The sequence below is a fragment of the Oncorhynchus tshawytscha genome, linkage group LG24 (assembly GCF_018296145.1).
Source record: "Oncorhynchus tshawytscha isolate Ot180627B linkage group LG24, Otsh_v2.0, whole genome shotgun sequence".
In the NCBI taxonomy this organism is placed as follows: Eukaryota; Metazoa; Chordata; class Actinopteri; order Salmoniformes; family Salmonidae; genus Oncorhynchus; species Oncorhynchus tshawytscha.
In genome coordinates this window covers 20262451-20286305 of record NC_056452.1, presented here as the reverse complement: position 1 = coordinate 20286305, position 23855 = coordinate 20262451, and the positions used below count along the sequence as shown (strand labels likewise).

The window sequence follows — 23855 nt, the reverse complement described above, 5'->3', positions numbered from 1 at the left end:
TAGCCCTGGCTTTTTATTCTTCATCCTGCAGTCTCAACCAGTGCCCAGACTAAGAATGCTGACCTGTTAATTAAGAAAACATCTCAAATGTATGATCTTCATGTTCTGGGACAGATATGTAGCACTGCAATAGATGACCATTCAATTTACAGTAACTCCCATTTGGTCTGGGACCTAGCAGTCCAAAAAACGAAATTCCCACATACTCTATTCAGAACATTTGTTATCTCTCTTTGACCGGAGGCCTGTGTTCTATGTCTATGTCATGTCTGGGTGGAGTTGTGTTTAAGCAGAGTGTATTTGTGTCTCCTCTCTGCAGGCATGTTTACGTTCTTCAATGATTCCCACTGTCACTGGTTCAGCAGCTGGAAGTGTGACAACTTCTCCGAGTTCCGATTGGTCGGAGTCGTATCCTTTTGTACCATACCGTGATTTACGGTACCGTGTGGCCCTTCGCGAACTGTAAACAGATTCTCAACGTACAGCTGGAGTCCTCATGTTGTACTCTAACTGGCGCCTGGAGTTTTAGTCAGGTCACGTAGTGAGGAAGAACTCATGGGAATCTTTGCACATTTACCATAGATACTCCGAGGTTCTCCACTCTCCCTATGCCAGGTTAATTGCTGCTTTGCAGATGATAGCTTTAGTTTTAGAACTATAATTTTGTGGTAATTCTTCAGTTTGTCATCTTCTAAACTGAGGAGACTCTGCAGGGCTTTTCTATTTGGCACATTGCAATCTGATGTAATCTAATAGAGTAACTAAAGCATTCAGAATATGAATGTGTTAAGTTACCGGGTCGTTCCATTGAATAGAGTGTGTGTCTTTTATATCCTTGTGACATAGTGTTTATTTAGATCAAAAACGAAATGTAACAGCTAGATCATATACACCTACACTCTAACTAAACTAAATCATGTTAACATTTCAATAGTAGTTTGTTTTCATTCAAATCAATTAGTTGTTTTCTCATAAAATCTCCATGTTTGTCAGATTTCTTTGAAGATTAGAGCCCACTTAAGACCCACATTTTCCCAAGTTTTCACCATAATTGTAAAGCCCTTGTTGTGAAATGAACTCTTTTTAGTATGGTACAACTATTTGTTTTAAAATTATTTTTTCAAAAGAAACACTGAACATCTAATAGTTAAATCATAGTTTAAAAGCAGGTGAGCTGTTTACTATTTTTGGCCAATTTCTGTTGTTTTGGGGTGGAAAACCCTGTTACGCCATAGATGTTTTAACAATTACACTGGGGGGGTTTGCATTCAATTGCCCCTCGCTGTTGTACACAACAAGCTTCCATTCCCCCTGGTTGATTTAAGATGACCTTGTCAACCCTGTTACTTTAATTGTCACTTTTTATAGTCATTTTTATTAGTTGAACCTATGTAGATGGGAAAATACGTTTGTTGTGACGTTGACCATGTTCTCTTTATGACAGAATGCTAAAGGTGCCACGGGAACCACAGCAAATATTGAGATGAGTGAGATGCATGACTTTGCTCTCACACACAGTATCTGTTCACTTCACACTGTTCACAGTGTGGTAGCCACGTTTCCACACTCTTAGTTGTTGCGGAAATTGACCAACTATCCTGTTTACTTTCTGCATCTACATTATATCGCTGAGTCTACTTTTAACATGAGATGAAATATAGTACCAGTCAAAAGTTTGGACACACCTATTCATTCAAGGGTTTTTCTTTATTTTGACTATTTTCTAATATTGTAGAATAATAGTGAAGACATCAAAACTTTGAAATAACACATGGAATCATGTAGTTACCAAAAAAGTGTTAAACAAATTCTTCAAAGTAGCCACCTTTTGCCTTGATGACAGCTTTGCACACTCTTGGCATTCTCTCAACCAGCTTCATGAGGAATGCTTTTTCAACAGTCTTGAAGGAGTTCCCACTATGCTGAGCCAACTCATCCCAAACCATCTCAATTGGGGCGGTCGGTAGCTAGTGTGTTGGACTAGTAACCAGAAGGTTGCTAGATTGAATCCCCGAGCTGACAAGGTAAAAATCTGTTGTTCTGCCCCTGAACAAGGCAGTTAATCCACTGTTCCTAGGCTGTCGTTGTAAATAAGAATTTGTTCTTAACTGACTTGCCTAGTTAAATAAAGGTTAAAAAAAATCATAATAATTAGGTTGTGGACGGGTAATTGTGGAGGGCAAGGTCATCTGATGCAGCACTCCATCACTCTCCTTCTTGGTCAAAAATCCCTTACACAGCCTGGAGATGTGTTGTGTCATTGTCCTGTTGAAAAACAAATTATAGTCCCACCAAGCGCAAACTAGATGGGATGGCATATCGCTGCAGAGTGCTGTGGTAACCATGCTGGTTAAGTGTGCCTTAAATTCTAAATAAATCATAGACAGTGTCACCAGCAAAGGACCCCCACACCATCACACCTCCTCCTCCATGCTTCACAGTGGGAACCACACATGCGGAGATCATCCATTCACCCAATCCGTTCACCTACCGACACAGCAGTTAGAACCAAAAATGGCAAATTTAGACTCATTAGACCAAAGGATGGATTTCCACCAGTCTAATGTCCATTGGTCATGTTTCTTGGACCAAACAAGTCTCTTCTTCTTATTGGTGTTCTTTAGTAGTGGTTTCTTTGCAGCAATTTGACCATGAAGGCCTGATTCATGCGGTCTCCTCTGAACAGTTGATATTGAGATGTGTCTGTTACTTGAACTCTGTGAAACATTGATTTGGGCTGCAATTTCTGAGGCTAACTCTAATGAACTTATCCTCTGCAGCAGAGGTAACTCTGGGTCTTCCTTTCCTGTGGTGTTCCTTGTGAGAACCAGTTTCATCATAGCGCTTGATGGTTTTTGCGACTGCACTTGAAGAAACTTTCAAAGTTCTTAACATTTTCTGTATTGACTGACCTTCATGTCTTAAAGTAATGATGGACTCTTGTTTCTCTTTGCTTATTTGAGCTGTTATCGCCATAATATGGACTTGGTCTTTTACCAAATAGGGCTATCTTCTGTATACCACACATACCTTGTCACAAAACAACTGATTGGAAAGAAAGGAAAGAAATTCCACAAATTAACTTTTAAGAAGGCACACCTGTTAATTGAAATGCATTCCAGGTGACTACCTCATGAAGCTGGTTGAGAGAATGCCAAGAGTGTGCAAAGCTGTCATCAAGGCAGAGAGTGGCTACTTTGAATATATTTGGATTTGTTTAACACTTTTTTGATTACTACATGATTCCATATGTATTATTTCATAGTTTTGATGTCTTCGCTAATATTATACAATGTAGAAAATAGTAAAAAAAATAAAGAAAAACATGTGAATAGGTGTGTCCAAACATTGACTGCTACTGTATATATTTAAAAAGGTTTACAGAATAACACTACCCAAAGGGCCCTCTATTGGTAGAATGACACTACCATGTATTCAGCACTTTCTGGGTGTTCTACAGAGACGACAGTCAGTGTGCGTTGGGAGTCGCAGCTTGTGCGCACGTGGCTCTCCCCTTGGGTACGGCTGACTCGAATCTCGCCAAGTTGCACAATCACAAGTGATGAGGCAGACACAGAGGCAGCCAGTAGCCAGGAGCCAGGGCCGTGTCCTGGCCTTACCTCTCTCCATTGTCTGCTGTCCCCTCCTTGCCTGAGGCATGTTCAGCCAGCCTGAGCTAGTCCACCCACATACCCCTACACCCCTTCCACCTCACCAGTCTGTCTGCCACTCGGGTTGGAATTACTGCACACTGACCGACACTGAAGTGGCTATGTGTCTCTGTCTGAAACTGTGCAACCAACACCACAGGGAGGGCGGAGTGATGAAAAATGCCGTGTCACAACAGAGAATAAAGAGAGAGAGAGAGAGATAGTGATAAAAACGGAAAGGTTCTGTTTTGTCTTATTTTGTGGGCTGCAAGTCTGGCTGGAGCGGTCTGATTTTCATTCTCCGCCTCTCAGTTCCCATGGAATTTTCCCCAAGTCTGCGCCAATATAAGTTGAAGCATTTCCCCAAACTCTATTCATCTATTTAGCAAGCTAGGGAGCTCTGCAGCTTAGCCTCTCCCACAGAAGTTCCATATGGGCGACACATGAAGTGAGATCTGCCAGAAGCAGCTGGAACCACTTTAGGAGTTCAGGCTCCGTCCAATTTCATTGTAAATGCATAATACACCTGCTGTTTAAATTCGCTCTTCAGATCTGCTACTAGCCAATATACATGGCAAAATACTGTGTTAATCGAGTGATAATTGTGATCATTACCACACGCTGCAGGGTCTGTGAAGCTAGTATAAAATGCTGTCATTGTTACGAAGTATGAAGAACTCAGGAGCACAATACTGCTATGCTACATTCAAGGAATATAACTAACCACATTTGAATCTGTTCTTCTATTGGTGTATATGACTTCTCTTAATGATAACCCTGAGTCATTTGGTGTTGGAAGGTAATTGCTTTCTTTTGCAAAGGATCTGTGATTACCGCCTTACCATAGATTTTGATACACCCTCAACTTGATATGTGTCAGCTCATGGGACTGGCCGTCTACAACAGCATCACTCTGGACATCAGCTTCCCACCCTGTGTCTACAAGAAGCTGCTGACCCCGCCCGTGGTGCCGTGTGACCTCGATCTCCCCGTTGGCATGGCGACCCTCACCCTGGACGACCTGCAGCAGGTCATGCCTGTATGTACACAACACAAGCTGTGACTCTCACTGGCATTCTTTCCCATTACACTGCACTCTCCTCCTAACGATCACAAGTACAAGAATATTGATTGCAATGGTCAAAGAAACATTTCTATACTTGCAAAGTGCTCCTCTGTTTAAGGATAATTATTTCTACAATCAAATGAATGGACGTGATGCTTATGAGAGGACATTTTAGAATGATTAAGATTTTCTCTGATGGGTAAAGTGTTGATTTGTACAGTATATGAATATGGATGTACAGTTGACGTCTACATACACACATTTCTTCTAAACTAACTATAGTTTTGGCAAGTCGGTTACAACATCTACTTCATGCATGACACAAGTATTTTTTCCAACAATTGTATATAGACAGATTATTTCACTAATAATTCACATTATCACAATTCCAGTGGGTCAGAAGTTTACATAAACTAAGTTGAATTTCGCTCAGGAAGAAGATGCGTTCCGTCGCCTAGAGATGAAGGTACTTTGGTGCGAAGAGTGCAAATCAATCCCAGAACAACAGAAAATGACCTTGTGAAGATGCTGGAGGAAACAGGTACAAAAGTCTCTATATCCACAGTAAAACGAGTCCTATTACGACATAACCTGAAAGGCCACTCAGCATGGAAGAAGCCACTGCTCCAAAACCGCCATAAAAAAGCCAGACTACGGTTTGCAACTGCACATGGGGACAAAGATTGTACTTTTTGGAGAAATGTCCTCTGGTCTGATGAAAGAAAAATAGAACTGTTTGGCCATAATGACCATTGTTATGTTTGGAGGAAAAAGGGGGAGGTTTGCAAGCCGAAGAACACCATCCCAAACGTGAAGTACGGGGGTGGCAGCGCCATGTTGTGGGAGTGATTTGCTGCAGGAGGGACTGATGTACTTCGCAAAATAGTTGGCATTGTGAGGAAGGAAAATTATGTGGATATATTGAAGCAACATCTCAAGACATCAGTCAGGAAGTTAAAGCTTGGTCGCAAATGGGTCTTCCAAATGGACAGTGACCCCAAGCATACTTCCAAAGTTGTGGTAAAATGGCTTAAGGACAACAAAGTCAAGGTCTTTTTATTTGTTTTGCTGGTAAATCTTTTAAATACATTTTTTTATCTTATTAACACTTTGTTTTAGCTAGCTATTTGTGTAGGTAAGTAAACACAATGAGAGTGGCCATCACAAAGCCCTGACCTCAATCCTATAGATAATTTGTGGGCAGAACTGAAAAAGCGTGTGTGAGCAAGGAGGCCTACAAACCTGACTCAGTTACCCCAGCTCTGTCAGGAGGAATGGGCCAAAATTCACCCAACTTATTGTGGGAAGCTTGTTGAAGGCTACCCGAAATATTTGACCCAAGTTAAACAATTTAAAGGCAATGCTACCAAGTACTAATTGAGTGTATGTAAACGTCTGACCCACTGGGAATGTGATGAAAGAAATACAATTCTTAATAATAATAATTCTTAATAATTCTCTCTACTATTATTCTGACATTTCACATTCTTATAATAAATTAGTGATCTTAACTGACCTAAGACAGGGAATTCTTACTAGAATTAAATGTCAGGAATTGTGAAAAGCTGAGTTTAAATGTATTTTGGTGTATGTAAACTTCCGACTTCAACTGTATGTACGGTTGCTAGACTAAGAAGTTATATAGAGTGTGCTAAAATTAACTCCAATTTGCCCCTGTTCCTACTTATAGCTGAACAACATGTGAAGGAATAAAGGCATCATAATGTCAGTAATGTGCTTGTAGTTTAAGGAGTCATATATTGTGCTATTTGTTGACGCATGGTGTCAAAGTGTTTGTGCCGTGCGCCACAGGAGTGTGAGATAGTCAACCATGTTCACACTCAATACGGTCCCAGTCTCACCCTGCCACCAGTCTCATAACAGTGTGGCTGCTGCCAAAGTGAGATGAGAGTGATTTGGCTAGGTCTCAGAGATGCCAGGCTGGACTCCCACCATCACCTCAGACGCACCAGTGATAGATTCCTACCCATAGATGTCACACCTAGCAGTCTAACACTGCTAATGAAGCTCTCCTGGTGATGGCAGCCTTTTTTATTGATCAGGGGGGTTGAATGATGCCAGCTGTAGTTAGGGAGGTGAGATACACTTCACGTGGCATGACATGTTCTGCAATTGCCATCAATGTTATGCTTTGTTGACATAATATTTCCTTATATAATCATGTAGTTTCACATAATATGTAGATTTTTGAGTTGCTATTGAAAGTGATTGAAGTACTGACATTTTCCAATATTCACCAGCAGAGGGCGCTCAAACCTAACGTATGCACATCGCCACTTGCAATCTCTACAAACTCAAAACAAACTAAATCTATGTTAATCATATACTGTTTACTTGTATGCACACAATACATTACTGTCACTAAGACTGGTATTAAACTTCTTTAGGTGTAATTGTGTAGCTTTCTATTCAGTATGCATCGTATCTCATTGGGCTCCCGAGTGGCGCAGCGGTCTAAATGACTGTGTCTCAGTTTTAGCGGTGTCACTACAGACCCTGGTTCGATTCCAGGCTGTATCACAACCAGCTGAGATTGGGCGGCGCACAACTGGCCCAGCGTCGTAAGGGTTTGACCGGGGTAGGCCGTCATTAGAAATAAGAATTTGTTCTTAACTGACTTGCCTAGTTAAATTAATAAACATTGCGCTGCACAGCCTTGCCAGATGTTGGTTTTTAGGCAGTTGGCCTTGTCTTAGATTACATATGGCCTCTGTTGAATACTTTTTCCTAAATTGGAGGAGGACAGTGAAAAAGCTGCCGCAAGTTCTTTAAAAAGACACTGACGTCAAACACGTCATTGTTCTTCGAATGATTGCTTTTGCATTGTAAAATGTATTTTGTGTGACTATGTTCTAAGGTATGGATCAGAATATCATAATCACAGGGATGTCGTTGTATTTGGTACAAATCATTCCCTAAGTTCTAGACCTCAGCTGAATCTGGCAATGAGTGGTGTGGCTGTTGACCACGTTGAGGAGACTAAATTACTTGGTGTTACCTTAGATTGTAAACTGTCATGGTCAAAATACATCGATCAATGGTTGTAAAGATGGGGAGAGGTCTGTCCGTGATAAAGAGACACCACACTCCACAAAGCAAGTCCTGCAGGCTCTAGTTTTATCTTATCTTGATATTGTCCAGTCATATGGGGTGGCAGGTAGCCTAGTGGTTAGAGCATTGGGCCAGTAACCGAAAGTGTTGCTGGATTGAATCCCCGAGCCCACAAGGTAAAAATATGTTGTTCTGCCGCTGAACAAGGCAGTTTACCCACTGTTCCTAGGCTGTCATTGTAAATAAGAATTTGTTCTTATCTGACTTGCCTAGTTAAATAAAAATATACAGTGCCTTGCGAAAGTATTCGGCCCCCTTGAACTTTGCGACCTCTTGCCACATTTCAGGCTTCAAACATAAAGATATAAAACTGTATTTTTTTGTGAAGAATCGACAACAAGTGGGACACAATCATGAAGTGGAACGACATTTATTGGATATTTCAAACTTTTTTAACAAATCCAAAACTGAAAAATTCAGTGCAGAACAAATTCAAGGAAATGTACAGTATTATACAGAGCCATGGAACACAAGTGAACAGCAAACTTGGTTTCAAAAAAACAAATAAAGCAACACCTCACGCACGGCACAACGCCTACTTTTTGTGTGCATGTACTGACATGTAAACTACATGACCAAAAGTATGTGGACACGTGCTCGTCGAACATCTCATTCAAAAATCGTGGGCATTAATATGGAGTTGGTCTCCCTTTTTCTGCTATAACAGCAAACACTCTACTGGGAAGGCTTTCCAATAGATGTTGGAACATTGCTACAGGGACCTGCTTCCATACAGCGACAAGAGCATTAGTGAGGTTGGGCACTGATGTTGGGCAATTAGGCCTGGCTCGCAGTCTGCGTTCCAATTCATCCCAAAGGTGTTGGATGGAGTTGAGGTCAGGACGCTGTGCAGGCCAGTCCAGTTCTTCCACACCGATCTCGACAAACCATTTCTATATTGACCTCACTTTGTGCATTGGGCATTGTCATGCTAAAACAGGAAAGGGCCTTCCCCAAACTGTTGCCACAAAGTTGGAAGCACAGAATTGTCTATAATGTCATTGTATGCTGTAGTGTTAAGATTTCCCTTCACTGGAACTAAAGGGCCTAGCCCGAACCATGAAAACCCGCCTCAGACCATTATTCCTCCTCCACCAAACTTTATAGTTGGCACTATGCATTCGGACAGGTATCGTTCTCCTGGCTTTCGCCAAACCCAGATTCTTCAGTCGGACTGCTAGATGGTGATGCGTGATTCATCACTCCAGAGAACTTGTTTCCACTGCTCCAGAGTCCAATGGCTGTGAGCTTTACACCGACGCTTGGCACTGCACTTGGTGGTTTTAGGTTTTTGTGCGGTTGATTTGCCATTGAAAACCATTTCATGAAGCTTCCGGCGAACAGTTATTGTGCTGACGATGCTTCCAGAGGCAGTTTGGAACTCGCTGTTGAAACCGAAGACAGAAACATTTTACGCGCTTCAGCGCTCGGCGAACCCATTCTGTTAGCTTGTGTGGCCTACCACTTCGTGGCTGAGCCGTTGTTGCTCCTAGATGTTTCCACTTCACAGTAACAGCGCTTACAGTTGACCGGGGCAGCTCTAGCAGGGCAGAAATTTGACGAACTGACTTGTTGGAAAGGTGGTATCCTATGACGGTGCCACGTTGAAAGTCACTGAGCTCTCCATTCTACTGACAATGTTTGTCAATGGAGATTGCATGACTGTGTGCAAAGATTTTATAAACCTGTCAGCAATAGGTGTGGCTGAAATAGCCGAATCCACTAATTTGAAGGGGTGTCCACGTACTTTTATATATATAATGTATGTGTAATTGCAAGATGTATTGTCGTTAAGTGGCAGACCCCAGTAAGACTACCTGTCGCCATTGGCGTTGGCTAATTTGGATTTGGATTTTTTTATGGATCCCCATTAGCTGTACTCTCATGTACTCCTTCCTCCTGGGGTCCATCAAAATTAAGGTAGTTATACATTTTTAAAAACATTACAATACATTCACAACAGATTTCACAACACATTACGTGTGTGCCCTCAGCCACTACTCTACTACCACATATCTACAATACAAAATCCATGTGTTATCGTGTGTCTGTGCCTGTGTCTCTTCACAGTCCCCGCTGTTCCATAACGTATATTTTTATCTGTTTTCTACTGCTACTGTATGTTACTTGATGTGGAATATAGTTCCATGTAGTCATGCTCTATATAGTACTGTGCGGCTTACATAGTCTGTTCTGGACTTGTGAAGAGACCTCTGGTGGCATGTCTTGTGGGATATGCATGGGTGTCTGAGCTGTGTGCTAGTAGTTTAAACAGACACCTCGGTGCATTCAACATGTCAAAACTTCTTACAAAAACAAGTAGTGATGAAGTCGATCACTCCTCTACTTTGAGCCATGAGAGATTGACATGCAAATGATTAATATTAGCTCTACGTGTACATTTAAGAGCCAACTGTGCTGCCTTGTTCTGGACCAGTTTTCATTTTCCCAAGTTCGTCTTTGTGGCACTAATGTGGATCCTAATCAAATCAACAACAACAGATCATGTTACATGCATACACCATATAATGGTTATTTTGTTTCCTCAATATGTGTTCTAGATTGTGTAGTTGTAAAGGCTTTACCTGGTGCTCTTGCTGTTTGTTCTGACAATGTCACACACAAGACAAGTCAGTCATTAGAAGTATCAATGATGAAATGAAGTCAGATTTTCCTCCATAAAACATTCTATGAACATAGTGTTCTGTGCTGTATGAGGCAGAAGTTTCCACCGTGGCACTTTCAAATCGCAAGATGTTTTTTTTCCTCTTCACAGATTTATAAGAAGAAGAAGTCATATATGCTTCATAAAGAGTGGTTACAATCTATATAAAAAGCAATGCTTATAGATTTGATCTTGTGTTTCAGGATCTTTCTCATGGGCTGGCAGAACTTCTCAGTTATGAAGGCAACGTGGAGGAGGACTTCTGTACTACTTTTCAGGTGGGGAAAACACACATTCTTACACACAATAACACTTATGAAACATAATATATTTGACATCACCATAATACATACTGTTACAGCACACGGGAAGCGCTCCACTAATGTGATGAATGTCATTGTAGGTGTCACAGGAAGAACTAGGTGTGATCAAGTCCTACAATCTGAAACCGGGAGGAGATAAGATTCCTGTCACCAACCAGAACAGGAAGGGTAAGTGAGCAGTAGACAGATGCCAGAGAAAAGATCATTGTCCTGCAGTAGCTTGGGGTATCTAACAGTACACTGCCTTTCAGACTATGTGGCAATTGTTTGTTCTCTCATAGTTGATTGTTTGATTATTCTTGTCTTTGCAGAGTATGTCCAGCTGTACGTAGATTTCCTGCTGAATAAGTCCATTTACAGGCAGTTTACTACCTTCTACTATGGCTTCCACAGTGTGTGCGCCTCCGACGCTTTGATGGTAAGAATGTCAAGACTTTTGGGATTCCCGAGTGGCACAGTGGTCTAAGGCACTGCATCCCAGTGCTAAAGGCGTCACTACAGATTCGGGTTTGAACCCAGGTTGTGTTGCAGCCGGCGGCGACCAAGAGACCCATGAGGCGGCGCACAATTGGCCCAGCGTCGTCCGGGTTTCGGGGAGGGTTTAGCCGGCCAGGATGTCCTTGTCCCATTGTGCTATAGCAAGTCCTGTGGCGGGCCGGGTGCATGCACGCTGACACGGTTTCCAGTTGTACAGTGTTTCCTCCGACACATTGGTGCTGCTGGCGTCCGGGTTTAGTGAGCAGTGTGTCAAGAAGCAGTGTGGCTTGGCAGGGTCATGTTTCAGAGGATGCATGGCTGTCACGGATGTGTGGAGAGACGCACCAAGGCGCAGCGTGATTAAAGTTCCACATATTTATTTAAGCGAAACTTCCAAACAAAAAGAAACAAACAACGAACCGTGACATCAGAGGTGCAACATGCACTAACCTAAAACAATATCCCACACAGCAGGTGGCAACAGGGAACCCTTAAGTATGATTCCCAATTAGAGACAACGAACCTCAGCGGCCTCTAATTGGGAACCATACCAAGAGCACCAACATAGAAATAATACACCTAGAACAGCCCCTAGTGATTCGTGTCGGTGGCGGCTCCGGTGCAGATTGTAGCCCCCGCCCAGACCCCGGATCCGGCCATGGCACCGGGCTGAACGCCGTGCCTGGACTGGGCATCGGCGCCAAGGAGGGCTCCGGCCATGGAGCTGGGTTGGACGCCGTGCCTGGACTGGGCACTGGCGCAGAGGAAGGCTCCGGCCTTGGAGCGGGACAGGATGCCGTACCTGGACTGGGCACTGGCGCAGAGGAAGGCTCCGGCCTTGGAGCGGGACAGGACGCCGTGCCTGGACTGGGCACTGGCGCAGAGGAAGGCTCCGGCCTTGGAGCGGGACTGGACTCCATGCCTGGACTGGGCACTGGCGCAGAGGAAATCTTCTGCCATGGAGCTGGACTGGGCACCGTGTCTGGACTGGGCACCGGTGCAGAGGAAGACTCCTGCCATGGAGTGGGACTGGGCGCCGTGACTGGACTGGGCACCAGCGTAGAGGAAAGCTCCTGCCATGGACCTGGACTGGGCACCGTGTCTGGACTGGGCACCGGTGCAGAGGAAGACTCCTGCCATGGAGCTGGACTGGGCACCGTGTCTGGACTGGGCACCGGTGCAGAGGAAGGCTCCTGCCATGGAGCTGGACTGGGCACCGTGCCTGGACTGGGCACCGGTGCAGAGGAAGGCTCCTGCCACGGAGCGGGACTGGCCGCTGTGCCTGGACTCTCCAAACCTTTGACCGTCGCTGGAGGTTCCAGACTGTGGACTGTCGCAGGAGGTTCTGGACTGTGGACCGTCGCAGGAGGTTCCGGGCTGTGGACCTGTCGCAGGAGGTTCCGGACTGTGGACCATCGTAGAAGGTTCCGGACTGTGAAACATCGCCGGAAGCTCTGGACGGGGAACCGTCGCCGGAAGCTCTGGACTGGGAATCGTCGCCGGAAGCTCTGGACTGGGAACTGTCGCCGGAAGCTCTGGACTGGGAACCGTCGCCGGAAGCTCTGGACTGTGATCCGTCGCCAGAAGCTCTGGACTGTGAATGCGCACTGGAGGCCCAGTGTGTGGAGCAGGTACAGGACGTACCGGACTGGGAAGGCCCACTGGAGGCCTGGTGCGTGGAGCCGGCACAGGTGGCACCGGACTGGTGACACGCACTTCAGGGCGAGTGAGAGGAGCAGGCACAGGACGTACCGCACTGGGGAGGCACACTAGAGGCCAGTTACGTGGATCCGGCCCAGGTTTCACCTGACTGATGACACGTTCCTCCTAATGCCTGCGTTGCCGCATACTCCTAGCCAACTCCATTCTCTGGTACTCTCCTTGGGTCGACCGACCACCTCTCTATCTCCTCCCAGGTGGTCTCTGGCTCTTCCCTCTGCTCAGCCGCCAGCTCCATGTGCCCCCTCCCCCCCAAAAAATCTTGGGGTTTCTGTGGCCGTGATCTGATGACACGCTCCTCCAGAGTTTGCCATTCGGGCTCTGGCACTCTCCTCGGCTCAACCGGCCACCCCTTGTGCCCTCCCCCCCAAAAATCTTGGGGTTGTCTTTTCTGTGGCGTCGTCGCCATCCTCCCTCATAACCTTCCGTCTGCCGCCAAGGAAGGGTCTCGCATCCTCTCATGTTCTCCCAAGTCCAAAACTTCCTCACCTCATGTTCACGCTGCTTGGTCCTTTGTTGGTGGGATATTCTGTCACGGATGTGTGGAGAGACGGACCAAGGCGCAGCGTGATTAAAGTTCCACATATTTATTTAAGCGAAACTTTCAAACAAAAAAAAACAAACAACGAAACGTGACATCAGAGGTGCAACATGCACTAACTCAAAACAATATCCCACACAGCAGGTGGAAACAGGGAACCCTTAAGTATGATCCCCAATTAGAGACAACGAACCTCAGCTGCCTCTAATTGGGAACGATACCAAGAGCACCAACATAGAAATAATACACCTAGAATACCCCCTAGTCACGCCCTGACCTACTATACCATAGAGAACCAAGGGCTCTCCATGGTTCTCGACCTTCTCCTCTCCCGAGTCCTGGATATCACAAAAAAGGGGTAGAAATGTTTTTACAAAAAGAAAATGTCAAGACTTTTAATGTCAAAATGAATGAATAAATTCATCCTAATTGGCGTGACAAACTGTAGAACCATTGTCCATAATGGTTCTTTAAAGAACCATAAAAAAGGGTTCTATATATCCCTAAAAATATCCCATTTGAGGTAAGACCCAGATGCATACAACGTCGAATTAACAACAGTTTATTAATCCAATAGGGGCATGCAAAAGACAGGTCAAGGGCAGGCAAGGGTCTGTAATCCAGATAAGTGGGGCAAAGGTACAGGGCAGCAGTCAGGGTCAGGGCAGGCAGAAAAGGTCAAAACCGGAAAAACTAGAAAACAGGAACAATCGAGAGAGACCGAGGGAAAACCGCTGGTAGGCTTAACGAAACAAAATGAACTAGCAACAGACAACCAGAGAACACAGGTATAAATATACAGGGGATAATGGGGAAGATGGGTGACACCTGGAGGGGGGTGGAGACAATCACAAAGACAGGTGAAACAGATCAGGGTGTGACATAAAAGGGTTATAACCATGTTTTGGTGCTATATATAACTTTTTTAATGGTTCTTTATAGAACCTTAGGAAATAGTTATTTATAACAGCTTACAGGTTCCATTTAGAACCTTCAAAAAAGGGTTCTGCTAGGGTTAAAAGCCAAATAACCCCTATCTGGTATTATTTAGAACCATTCTTGTTTAGTGTGTATCACTGAAAGTGAAAGGACATCATTTGTTGTGCTGCATTTCAGTGCCAGCTGGTCCTGCTTGAAGTGTCAATAGTGTTCAACTCATGTAGAAAGTTCCTGATTAGGCAGCGTAGGGAGAAACGTGAGGTCCATTTTGCATTTGCATTTTACAGAGAGGCAATGAGGAGTTGGGACTTGGCTGTGTGTGCATGAGGGTGTGTGAGTGAGTGTACTGTTCCTCGCTGCCTGCTAAATGTGTTCACAGAGCTCCCCTCCCCCTCTCTTGACATAGGCCTCCTAACAGGGATTTTTGTGTACTCTGTCTCCACCCTGTAACCAGGGCTCTTTGGGCCATAAGGGGGAGGCTCGTATGAGTGGCCTATAGAAAGTGTACGTGGGAACCACAATAAATGACGAGAGTGACGTCCTTCCACGAATATAAATCAGACAGACCACAAAGCTTCTGTATTCATGCAGAACCAGGCCAGCTTTATGGTTAGATTTGCATGGTTTGACATGGGAGGATCTGGCTCTCTCTGGCCATTATCAATTGCTTTCCCATTAGTTAATTAACTGTTTCCTTGCTGACCTGATGACAGAACGGCATGTTGTAGAACTAACAATGAGTGAAAGATGGACCACACCAAACGTCTTTGATAGGCAGGCCACGGTCTGTATCCAGACCCGTATGGACCACGGGTCCCCATCAAAAAATACAATTTTGTTGTAATGTTTGAGTCACTCAGATAACATATGAACACATTAAGACATGGCAAAATGTGTAGAATTGCAGGAAATAAGCTTTAAAACTACAACATTTTCTCTCCAACAACAAGAGCAATGTATTCAGTGTGTGTCGTGGACAGTGCTTGTGTTGGGGTTGGAGTTTGTTACTACACTGATAAATGTCAATATCAATCCAGACTTTTTCCACCTAGGACATTTGTGTGACTGGACCTTTTCAAATTGTATTTGAGTAACCCTGGACTACACCAAGTAATCAATCAATTAGAATCAATTCAAATTGACATGATTAAAACACACTGGGGTACTGCAATTAACTGTAGTGTAGTGAACTTTCAGACGAGCTGACAGCGATGGAAATTTCCCTCATTGTTGTATTGCAGTCATTGGTATCTGTCTGGGCAAGTACTCTGCTGCACTTGCAAAAACAAATATTTGACTGTTCAATTATCTGTTTGCTGTACGTGTCACTGAATGCCAGAGTTGGTATTTATGCCACAGCTGAACCGACCACAAACCACAGTTAAACATTCATTCAATTATTTTCCTGGTGCAGTAATTTTAGCATGCATGCTGAGTCTATCCATTTTGGATAATGGAGATTGAAAAGAAACACAAAAATAGGAATCTAATATGCATTGTTTGGTTCTAAATAAACCGAATAAAAAACCTGGACGCTTAGTAAAGCTCAAACCAAGTTTATTCACCCGCTTGGTCCTACAGCTGCATAAGACCAAAAACATATTCACACATGTACTGGTATTTAACCCTTTCTCCTATGCTGAGTCTCCTACACATCTGAATAGCCAATACATCTCTATTGCTAATAGAACCTTAGTGATATCTGTTCTTCCTTACTTCATCTGACCTGACCTCGGCCCCAAATTCCTCACTCCTCCCCATAGGATCCCTGATGTCCAAAGATAACATATTCTGACAGAATGTAAACGGTCTAAATTCCCCTCTTTCCCTCAGTGACATGAATAAGGAAACTTCATATTTTCAATTTAGAACTCAGAACCCATCAGAATGTAACAGGAATATCATTTTCAACAGAATGCAATGCAGTGCAATATCAGAATCAGTAATACTATGTCATTTGTCGCAATGACTAAACTTGACGGGGTCTCAAATGACAAATGTCCCTGAGCTTTTTGTTTTTGCACTGAGACTAAAACAAAAATCCCTCTTTCAATCTTGGTAGGACTTGCTACTTAATATGGTCTTGTTGCACCAGCACCAACATAGAACTTGCCAGTAGTTAGATATATTCAGTACTGCTTCTATTTTTAGTTCTGTTAGTACAATCTATTAGATTTTTCCTCTTAGCTTTCAAAGGCAGTGCATGCTCATATGAACAGGATCATATTGTACATGTATTTTCATGCTGGTCAGTGAAAGTGGGACAGAAACATGTACTGTACATGTAGGAAAAGTCAGCTTTAGCCCCCACATGGCCCCACGCCAGTGAATGCAATCGGCTTTCAAACCAGCTCCTTGATACAGTTACGCAATGGTTGTCTACGCTTGCATTAATTATGCAACACTGCTGTGACAGCAATAACTCACTGGCTGTCTAGTGGGGTGAGGAGAGAGGGAAAATGGGGGAGAGAGGGGAAAGAAGGTGTAGCAGACCACAGTTTGGTCTGTCCCAGATTCTTCAGTAACTCTATACCTCAGCTGGATCTTGCCATTGCCTTGGCTTGCTCTAGCTAGTCATCGGGTTGCATTTCTGTTTGCACTTCATGAACAAGGTGAAACTGTGCTGCTGTGAGGCAGTCCTGCAGAGCGTGCACTGCCTGACACTGCTGTCTGGGTGTGTTTGGATAAAGTGGAGTCATGATGTGATAACCCAGCTAGCACACAACTTTCTGAGAACCATATGTTTCTTTGCGCTTGGTGAGAGCGTGGTTGTCCTATAGTTATTTGGCATATAACCTTGCCACAATGTTCTGGGAATGGTGCAGGATACCCAGCTAGCACATAACGTTCTGAGAACCATATGTTTCTTCGGTGGGAATTTTAGTACTATGTTTTCTGCAGGTTTCCTCATGGTTCTATTTAAAGTCATATTCTCAGAACGTTCAGAGAACATTAAGAAACAAAATTTTTCTGTCGGAATTTCAGTACTTCAGCATGTTTTCTGCAGGTTCTATTTTAATTCATGTTCTCTGAACATTAAGAAAACTAGCCATAAAAAACACAAGAAACCATTAGTAACATTCAAAGAAAGTTTTAAGAATATTATTTTAAAACATACACATTCCATTCTCAGCGTCAACAATACTCTCGCTATCCTCTATCTTTTAGTATTTATTTGGATTCGAAGCAGCGGCTACTGTTCCTGGGATTGAAACAGGAAACAACACAACAAATAAAGTACATAATATACATAAATATACATAGCACTACATTTACATTACAATTGCAACCTTGGTTAGCGCGCACTGCGCCCGGCCCGCCACAGGAGTCGCTGGTGCGCAATGAGACAAGGACATCCCTACCGACCAATCCCTCCCTAACCCGGATGACGCTAGGCCAATTGTGCGTCGCCCCACGGACCCCCCGGTCGCGGCCGGTTACGACAGAGCCTGGGCGCAAACCCAGGGACTCTGATGGCACAGCTGGCGCTGCAGTATAGCGTCCTTAACCACTGCGCCACCCGGGAGGCCAGTTCGGTATCTTCAACACATCAACACCTCGCACAAAGACCAATAGTGATACAGTTGATCTCTCCTCAACTTTGAGCCAGGAGAGATTTACGTGCATGTCATTGATATTTGCCCTCTGTGTACATCTATGTGAAATACGTGCTGCTCTGTTTTGGACCAACTGCAATTTGCCTATGTGCTTCTTTGCCGCACCTGACCACACAACTGGACAGTATTCCAGGTGCCACAAAACTAGGACCTGTCTGGTTGACTGAGATATCAAGAAATCAGAGCAATGCCTCTTCCCATGTTAAGTGTGTTCAGGTGTGTTGGCCACGCCCACTAATTGGCCACACCTGATCTTAATAAGTGATTGTTTCCTTTAAAATGGGGTCTGTTTGAATAGACTAACATGAGTAGCTTTGTATGAGTAAAAAAAAACATGGCATTCTAGCAACATCCTGGTGGTGCAGTGGACTATTCCATGATTAGTGAACAGAAGGTTCAAATCTCACAGATACCATGCCACAATTTTAAATGTATGTGTTTGCATTATTAATGCTAATTAATTTCCATGTGACCTATCTGTGCTTAGAGTTCAAAACAGTTAATGCTAGCTAGCAGTGTTATTAAAACAGTTAATGCTAGCTAGCAGTGTTATTAAAACAGTTAATGCTAGCTAGCAGTGTTTTTAAAACAGTTAATGCTAGCTAGCAGTGTTATTAAAACAGTTAATGCTAGCTAGCAGTGTTATTAAAACAGTTAATGCTAGCTAGCAGTGTTATTAAAACAGTTAATGCTAGCTAGCAGTGTTATTAAAACAGTTAATGCTAGCTAGCAGTGTTATTAAAACAGTTAATGCTAGCTAGCAGTGTTATTAAAACAGTTAATGCTAGCTAGCAGTGTTATTAAAACAATTAATGCTAGCTAGCAGTGTTATTAAAACAGTTAATGCTAGCTAGCAGTGTTATTAAAACAGTTAATGCTAGCTAGCAGTGTTATTAAAAGTCTTATTGAAACATGTTCTCAGAATGTTATTTCTTTACTTTAATAAAACCTCCCAGGAAAACATCCAGGGAACCATAGTAAAAGTTCTCAGAACCTCAGCTTTACCGGTCAGGACACTTATGGCTTCGTTCCCAGAACCAATGGAAAACCAAAAACGTACATTCCCACAACATCCAAGGAACCAAATGTGCTAGCTGGGAAGAGTGTATGGGACTTAAAGGTGGTCAAGGACAGAGTAATACAGAGAAAATATGCAACTATGTCTATTTAGTTTGCAAAATGAGGCCAAATGTATCAAGTTTGCAACTTGATAATGCTTGTATAATTTGTCTGATTAATACTTTAGACAGTGTGTGACACAACAATCCATGCATGACACTACCATAGTCATGCACTGCTCTGTTTAAGTGCACATTTTAGTGCAATATTGGGTCAATGAACAGGGATTCATGATTCAGACCAACATAGTTACTCCTTGTCTTGTGTCATGCAGTAGGCAGGTTTTAATGGACAAACTCCCATGGTACTAGCACTGGTTGTCTTGTGAAGTCCTGCAGTTTCACTGGAATCCCATTGTGTCCTGTAGTTTCATATCCTGCAGTTTTACAGTTTTTCAGATTATTGCGATAGTGACTCTGTGTCATGTCCCTCTCGTTGTAGTTACTGAGGCCCGAGGAGGTGGAGATCCTGGTGTGTGGCAGTCCCAACCTGGACATGAGCTCTCTGCAGAAGGCAGCCCAGTACGAGGGCTATAGCAAGACTGACCCCACCATCAGGTACTGTAAACCCATCATTATATCATTCATTGTGTAAAAGGCCTGATGTCTTATAGATATTAAAGCCAAAATCCTGAGTTTCTAAATTACCATTGAACAGCAGGAAATATCCCAGATGGTGCATTTAATTAAAGTAGGTCCTAATGATTGTGCCTAACCCTAACCTTAAAGTAAATAATCTAATGTGTTGCTCCATCTACGTGGTCAGGGCGTTCTGGGACGTGGTGCTGGGCTTCCCTCTGAAGTTCCAGAAAAGGCTGCTCCACTTCTCAACAGGAAGTGACCGCGTCCCCGTGGGAGGAATGGCCGACCTCAACTTCAAGATCTCCAAGATTGATGCCTCCACCGAATGGTGAGATACTGCAGATGTCCTCACTGTGTTCTTTCTTATTCCTTGTAAACATGTTGAAATGTACTAAAAGCCGACCTCCTTTATTCAGTTGCTATTGTCGCATTTGATTTATACAGAACAGCAACTGTGAACAAACGTGAATTTATCGTTGACCTTTTCTTCCTTCCAGGTTGCCTATATCTCACACATGTTTCAACCAGATCTGCCTGCCACCATACAAAAACAAAAAAGAACTGAAGCAGAAGTTAACTATTGCCATTTCAAATGCGGAGGGATTTGGACTGGAGTGAACTCAGATAACGACAATGGTTAAACTGCCATTTATCTTTGGTTCGTGGTCAGTAGGGTGTGTATATTTGAACATGTTCAGATATGCTACCAGTAATCTCTCAGCTTCAGTATTTCTTAACAATATACTTAATTAACCAATCTGTTTCTGTAGAATATTGAGTGAAAAGTTACATTACAAGTATAGCCTTCAAAGCTCCCCCGTTTGTGCTATAAATAACTTGCCTTTTGGATATCAACATGGACATGGAAAATGTTCTGCCCAGTCCATTAAGCAATGGAGTTGTTTATTAAAGTAAGAGGTTGAATGTAGGTCAGAACAGGGCTGGGTTAGTCTGTGATAAAATAGTTAGACAAACAGTCTGCCAGTAGTGTGGTGTCAGCTCTTAAAGTGACAGAGCCCATCTCTCCTCCTGAGTTCCTGTACCGCCTCTCTTTGACAAAGGCCCTTTCAGGCCTAAGATTTAAATCATTCCGAGTCTGATGGTAAATTATGAACACAGATATTATCTTGTTGGTATTTATACTAATATATTTTGTTTTCAGAGGTCTCCGAAGTTTTGAAACATTTGGAAGACGTTTCCATTATGTTGTTCGGGAGCAGAGTTTTTAGACGACCCTTTCTGGATGTTTTCATGTAGAGCATGAAAGGGAATCAAGCTTCGGTAAGGTTTATCATGTTGGGGCAGCAGGTAGCCTAGTGGTTAGTGTTGGTTCAGTAACCGAAAGGTTGCTATATTGAATCCCCGAGCTGGCAAGGTAACAATCTGTCGCTCTGCCCCTGAACAAGGCAGTTGACCCACTGTTCCTAGACCAGTTAACCCACTGTTCCTAGGCCGTCATTGTAAATAAGAATTTGTTCTTAACTGACTTGTCTACTTAAATAAAGGATAAATAAATACAGTAGTTGTGCTGGTATATGGCTATTATTGATGTGGGAACTGACTGTGTACCTTGTTTGCTTACTCCCACATTGCCTGTGATGCCTCTCGGTACAGATTACTTCTCTTGGTACAGTTGGCATATTGTATGGAGAGGTATGAAATAGTTACAAAACACCAATGAGATCACGATTGATATCAAGGCAAGTATGAGTTCGGTGGTCTTCGCACACCTGCAGGTTAGAACGATGAGATGGATTCATGAAATGTACAGTATCGGGAACTATGTCATGTGATTTAATGCTGTTGTAAAGGGATCTCTTTTGTAAAGTGGTGACACTTGTGTGGTAGTTAGCTCGCTCAGGATGTCCACATTTCATGGACTGTATGATTCTTCTAAAATCTCGAAAATAAAAATAAGGTCTTTGTTGAAACAGATCCGTTGCATGTGTCGCTCCTGTTGCATGTGGTGTCCAATTAACCAAAGGTAACCAGGCTTAGACGATCTTGCCTTACATTGAGTCCTCCCTCATCACTCTTTCTCCTCAGGTAATGGACACTGTCTGCCTGTGCTTCTCTAACAGGAGCAATCGGTTGTTTGGATTTATGAGCCCAGGTCAACCGTTTATAGTTCTCCCCAACAGTGAGGAAGTGAAGTTGCAATGCATACCACCAACTGTGATGTAATGGAAGTTATTTAAAGTATACTGCATAGATAACTATGGGGATTTAGTCACAGTTAAGTTCAGTGGAGGCTGCTGAGGGGAGGACGGCTCACAATAATGGCTGGAATGGAGTGCATGGAATGGCATCAAACACATGGAAACCATGTATTTGATGTATTTGATACCATTCCACTGATTCCTCTCCAGCCATTACCACGAGTCCATCCTCCCCAATTAAGGTGCCACCAACCTCCTGTGGTTAAGTTATCCTGCACTCATACGAAAGGGTCTGAATACTTATGTAAATGTGATATTTCATTTTGTTATTTGAAATACATTTGCAAAAATGTAAAAAAAAAACTGTTTTTGCTTTGTCAATATGGGGTATTGAGTGTAGATTGAATTATTTTATCCATTTCAGAATAAGGCTGTAACATAACAAAATGTGGAAAAAGTATAGGGGTCTGAATACTTTCTGAATGCACTGTAAGTTATCCTGCATTCTAGAAAACCTACTAATCATGTGGCCTGTTGCTGATTTTAAACATGTGCACTATGGTCTTCCGGAGAAGCCTTTTAGCATAGTTGACGTGATGAGCTAAAGCTTTAAATTGGGAAAGGGTTAAGCAGTAGCCAAGCTTGTGAAAATATAGACCAGTCCCCCAATCACAGGAGGGGTCCCCCAGCAAAAATAAAATGACTACTAGCCTTCCATTTAAATCTGGACCCAGCTGCTGCTAGGAACCTCTAAAAGCATCTATGTATAGACAGTCTCTGTAGTCTTTCTCTAGTCTATGTACAACGTTGTACTGTATCCAGCTGAGAATGGACTCCTATCATAAAGGTTATCAGGTAGCCAGTCAGTCAGCAACCATACTCACATGATAAACCATAGAGACTGTTGTAGATGACGCAATAACATCACATGGCTGATCAGAAGGTTGAGTCTCTCAGTAATCTATTTGACCTTCCTACAATCAGACAGCTATGTGTGTCCAGTTTGGCCCCGAGTGACTGACAGCCCTCCTCTGTCTCACACCTCAAGGTTGGTCCAGATCAAGAATCAGGCCAAAGGTAGACCAGAGAACTCAATAGCCAGGGGCCACCTTCATATTTGTCTGATCAAGGCCATATAACACCTCACCACATGCCATCGGAGGCGTGTTAAAAACACTTTCTAAAGGTTACCGCCATTCATCAGATCACCAACCCCCTGGTTTCTGAAGTGACAATGTGTACATTCATAGTTTGGATTGCAACTGGAAAAAAGACAGTTATCGCATTCAGAATGCCTACGAGGCATGCCAGGCCACTGCTGATTGACGAACAGGGTTGGACAGGTTGGGTTGCTACAGCAGAGGACTCGACTTAGAACGGTAGAGTGTCGACAAGCAGAGTAAAAAGGTGCTCCCATTTTTGTGTGCCTTTGCTGTACTCTGAGAACTGGACGTAATATTGATATAAACCCAATGTACCTGAGCGTGGACTGGTTGAAAACACGTACAGGCATAGGATTTTAATTTGACCTGCAGTGTCGCAGCAAAATTATTCCAAACTTTTTGTCCATAATGTTGCTTGAGCTGCGGTTAGGTTATCATCTGGTCAAAACGAGGCTACATGAAAAGCGGAATACTGTTAATATAACTGTGTGCTAGTGCGTGTTTTCGGCAAAGTTATGCAACTGATGAAGCTCATCTGCATTTCCTGCAGTGCAGGAAAATTCTCAGCAACAAAAGAGTGATCTAATTAAGATCCTACATCTGAGTACCAGTACTTGCAAGTGAGGTCACAACAGGGCCCAGGTATGTCCACTCATGACAGCTGCCCGAATACCTCAGCTGTGACTCCTTGGCTCACATTACCC

At 43.3% G+C, this 23855-nt stretch overlaps 1 protein-coding gene across 3 annotated transcripts in view; it reads left to right on the top strand.

Annotated features, from left to right (window-relative positions):
• The window catches only part of LOC112223461 (probable E3 ubiquitin-protein ligase HECTD2), a 39769-nt gene extending 18005 nt beyond the window's left edge, over positions 1-21764 (top strand). For all 3 annotated transcript variants that reach the window (XM_042305487.1, XM_024386483.2, XM_024386482.2), the window contains exons 14-21: positions 320-408; positions 4531-4689; positions 10717-10791; positions 10917-11004; positions 11148-11254; positions 19690-19805; positions 20014-20157; positions 20327-21764. In XM_042305487.1, coding sequence (XP_042161421.1) covers positions 320-408; positions 4531-4689; positions 10717-10791; positions 10917-11004; positions 11148-11254; positions 19690-19805; positions 20014-20157; positions 20327-20447 — 899 coding nt within the window. In that variant the 3' untranslated portion in view covers positions 20448-21764. The remainder of the gene's footprint in view (positions 1-319; positions 409-4530; positions 4690-10716; positions 10792-10916; positions 11005-11147; positions 11255-19689; positions 19806-20013; positions 20158-20326) is intronic.
• The last annotated feature ends 2091 nt before the right edge of the window (positions 21765-23855 follow it).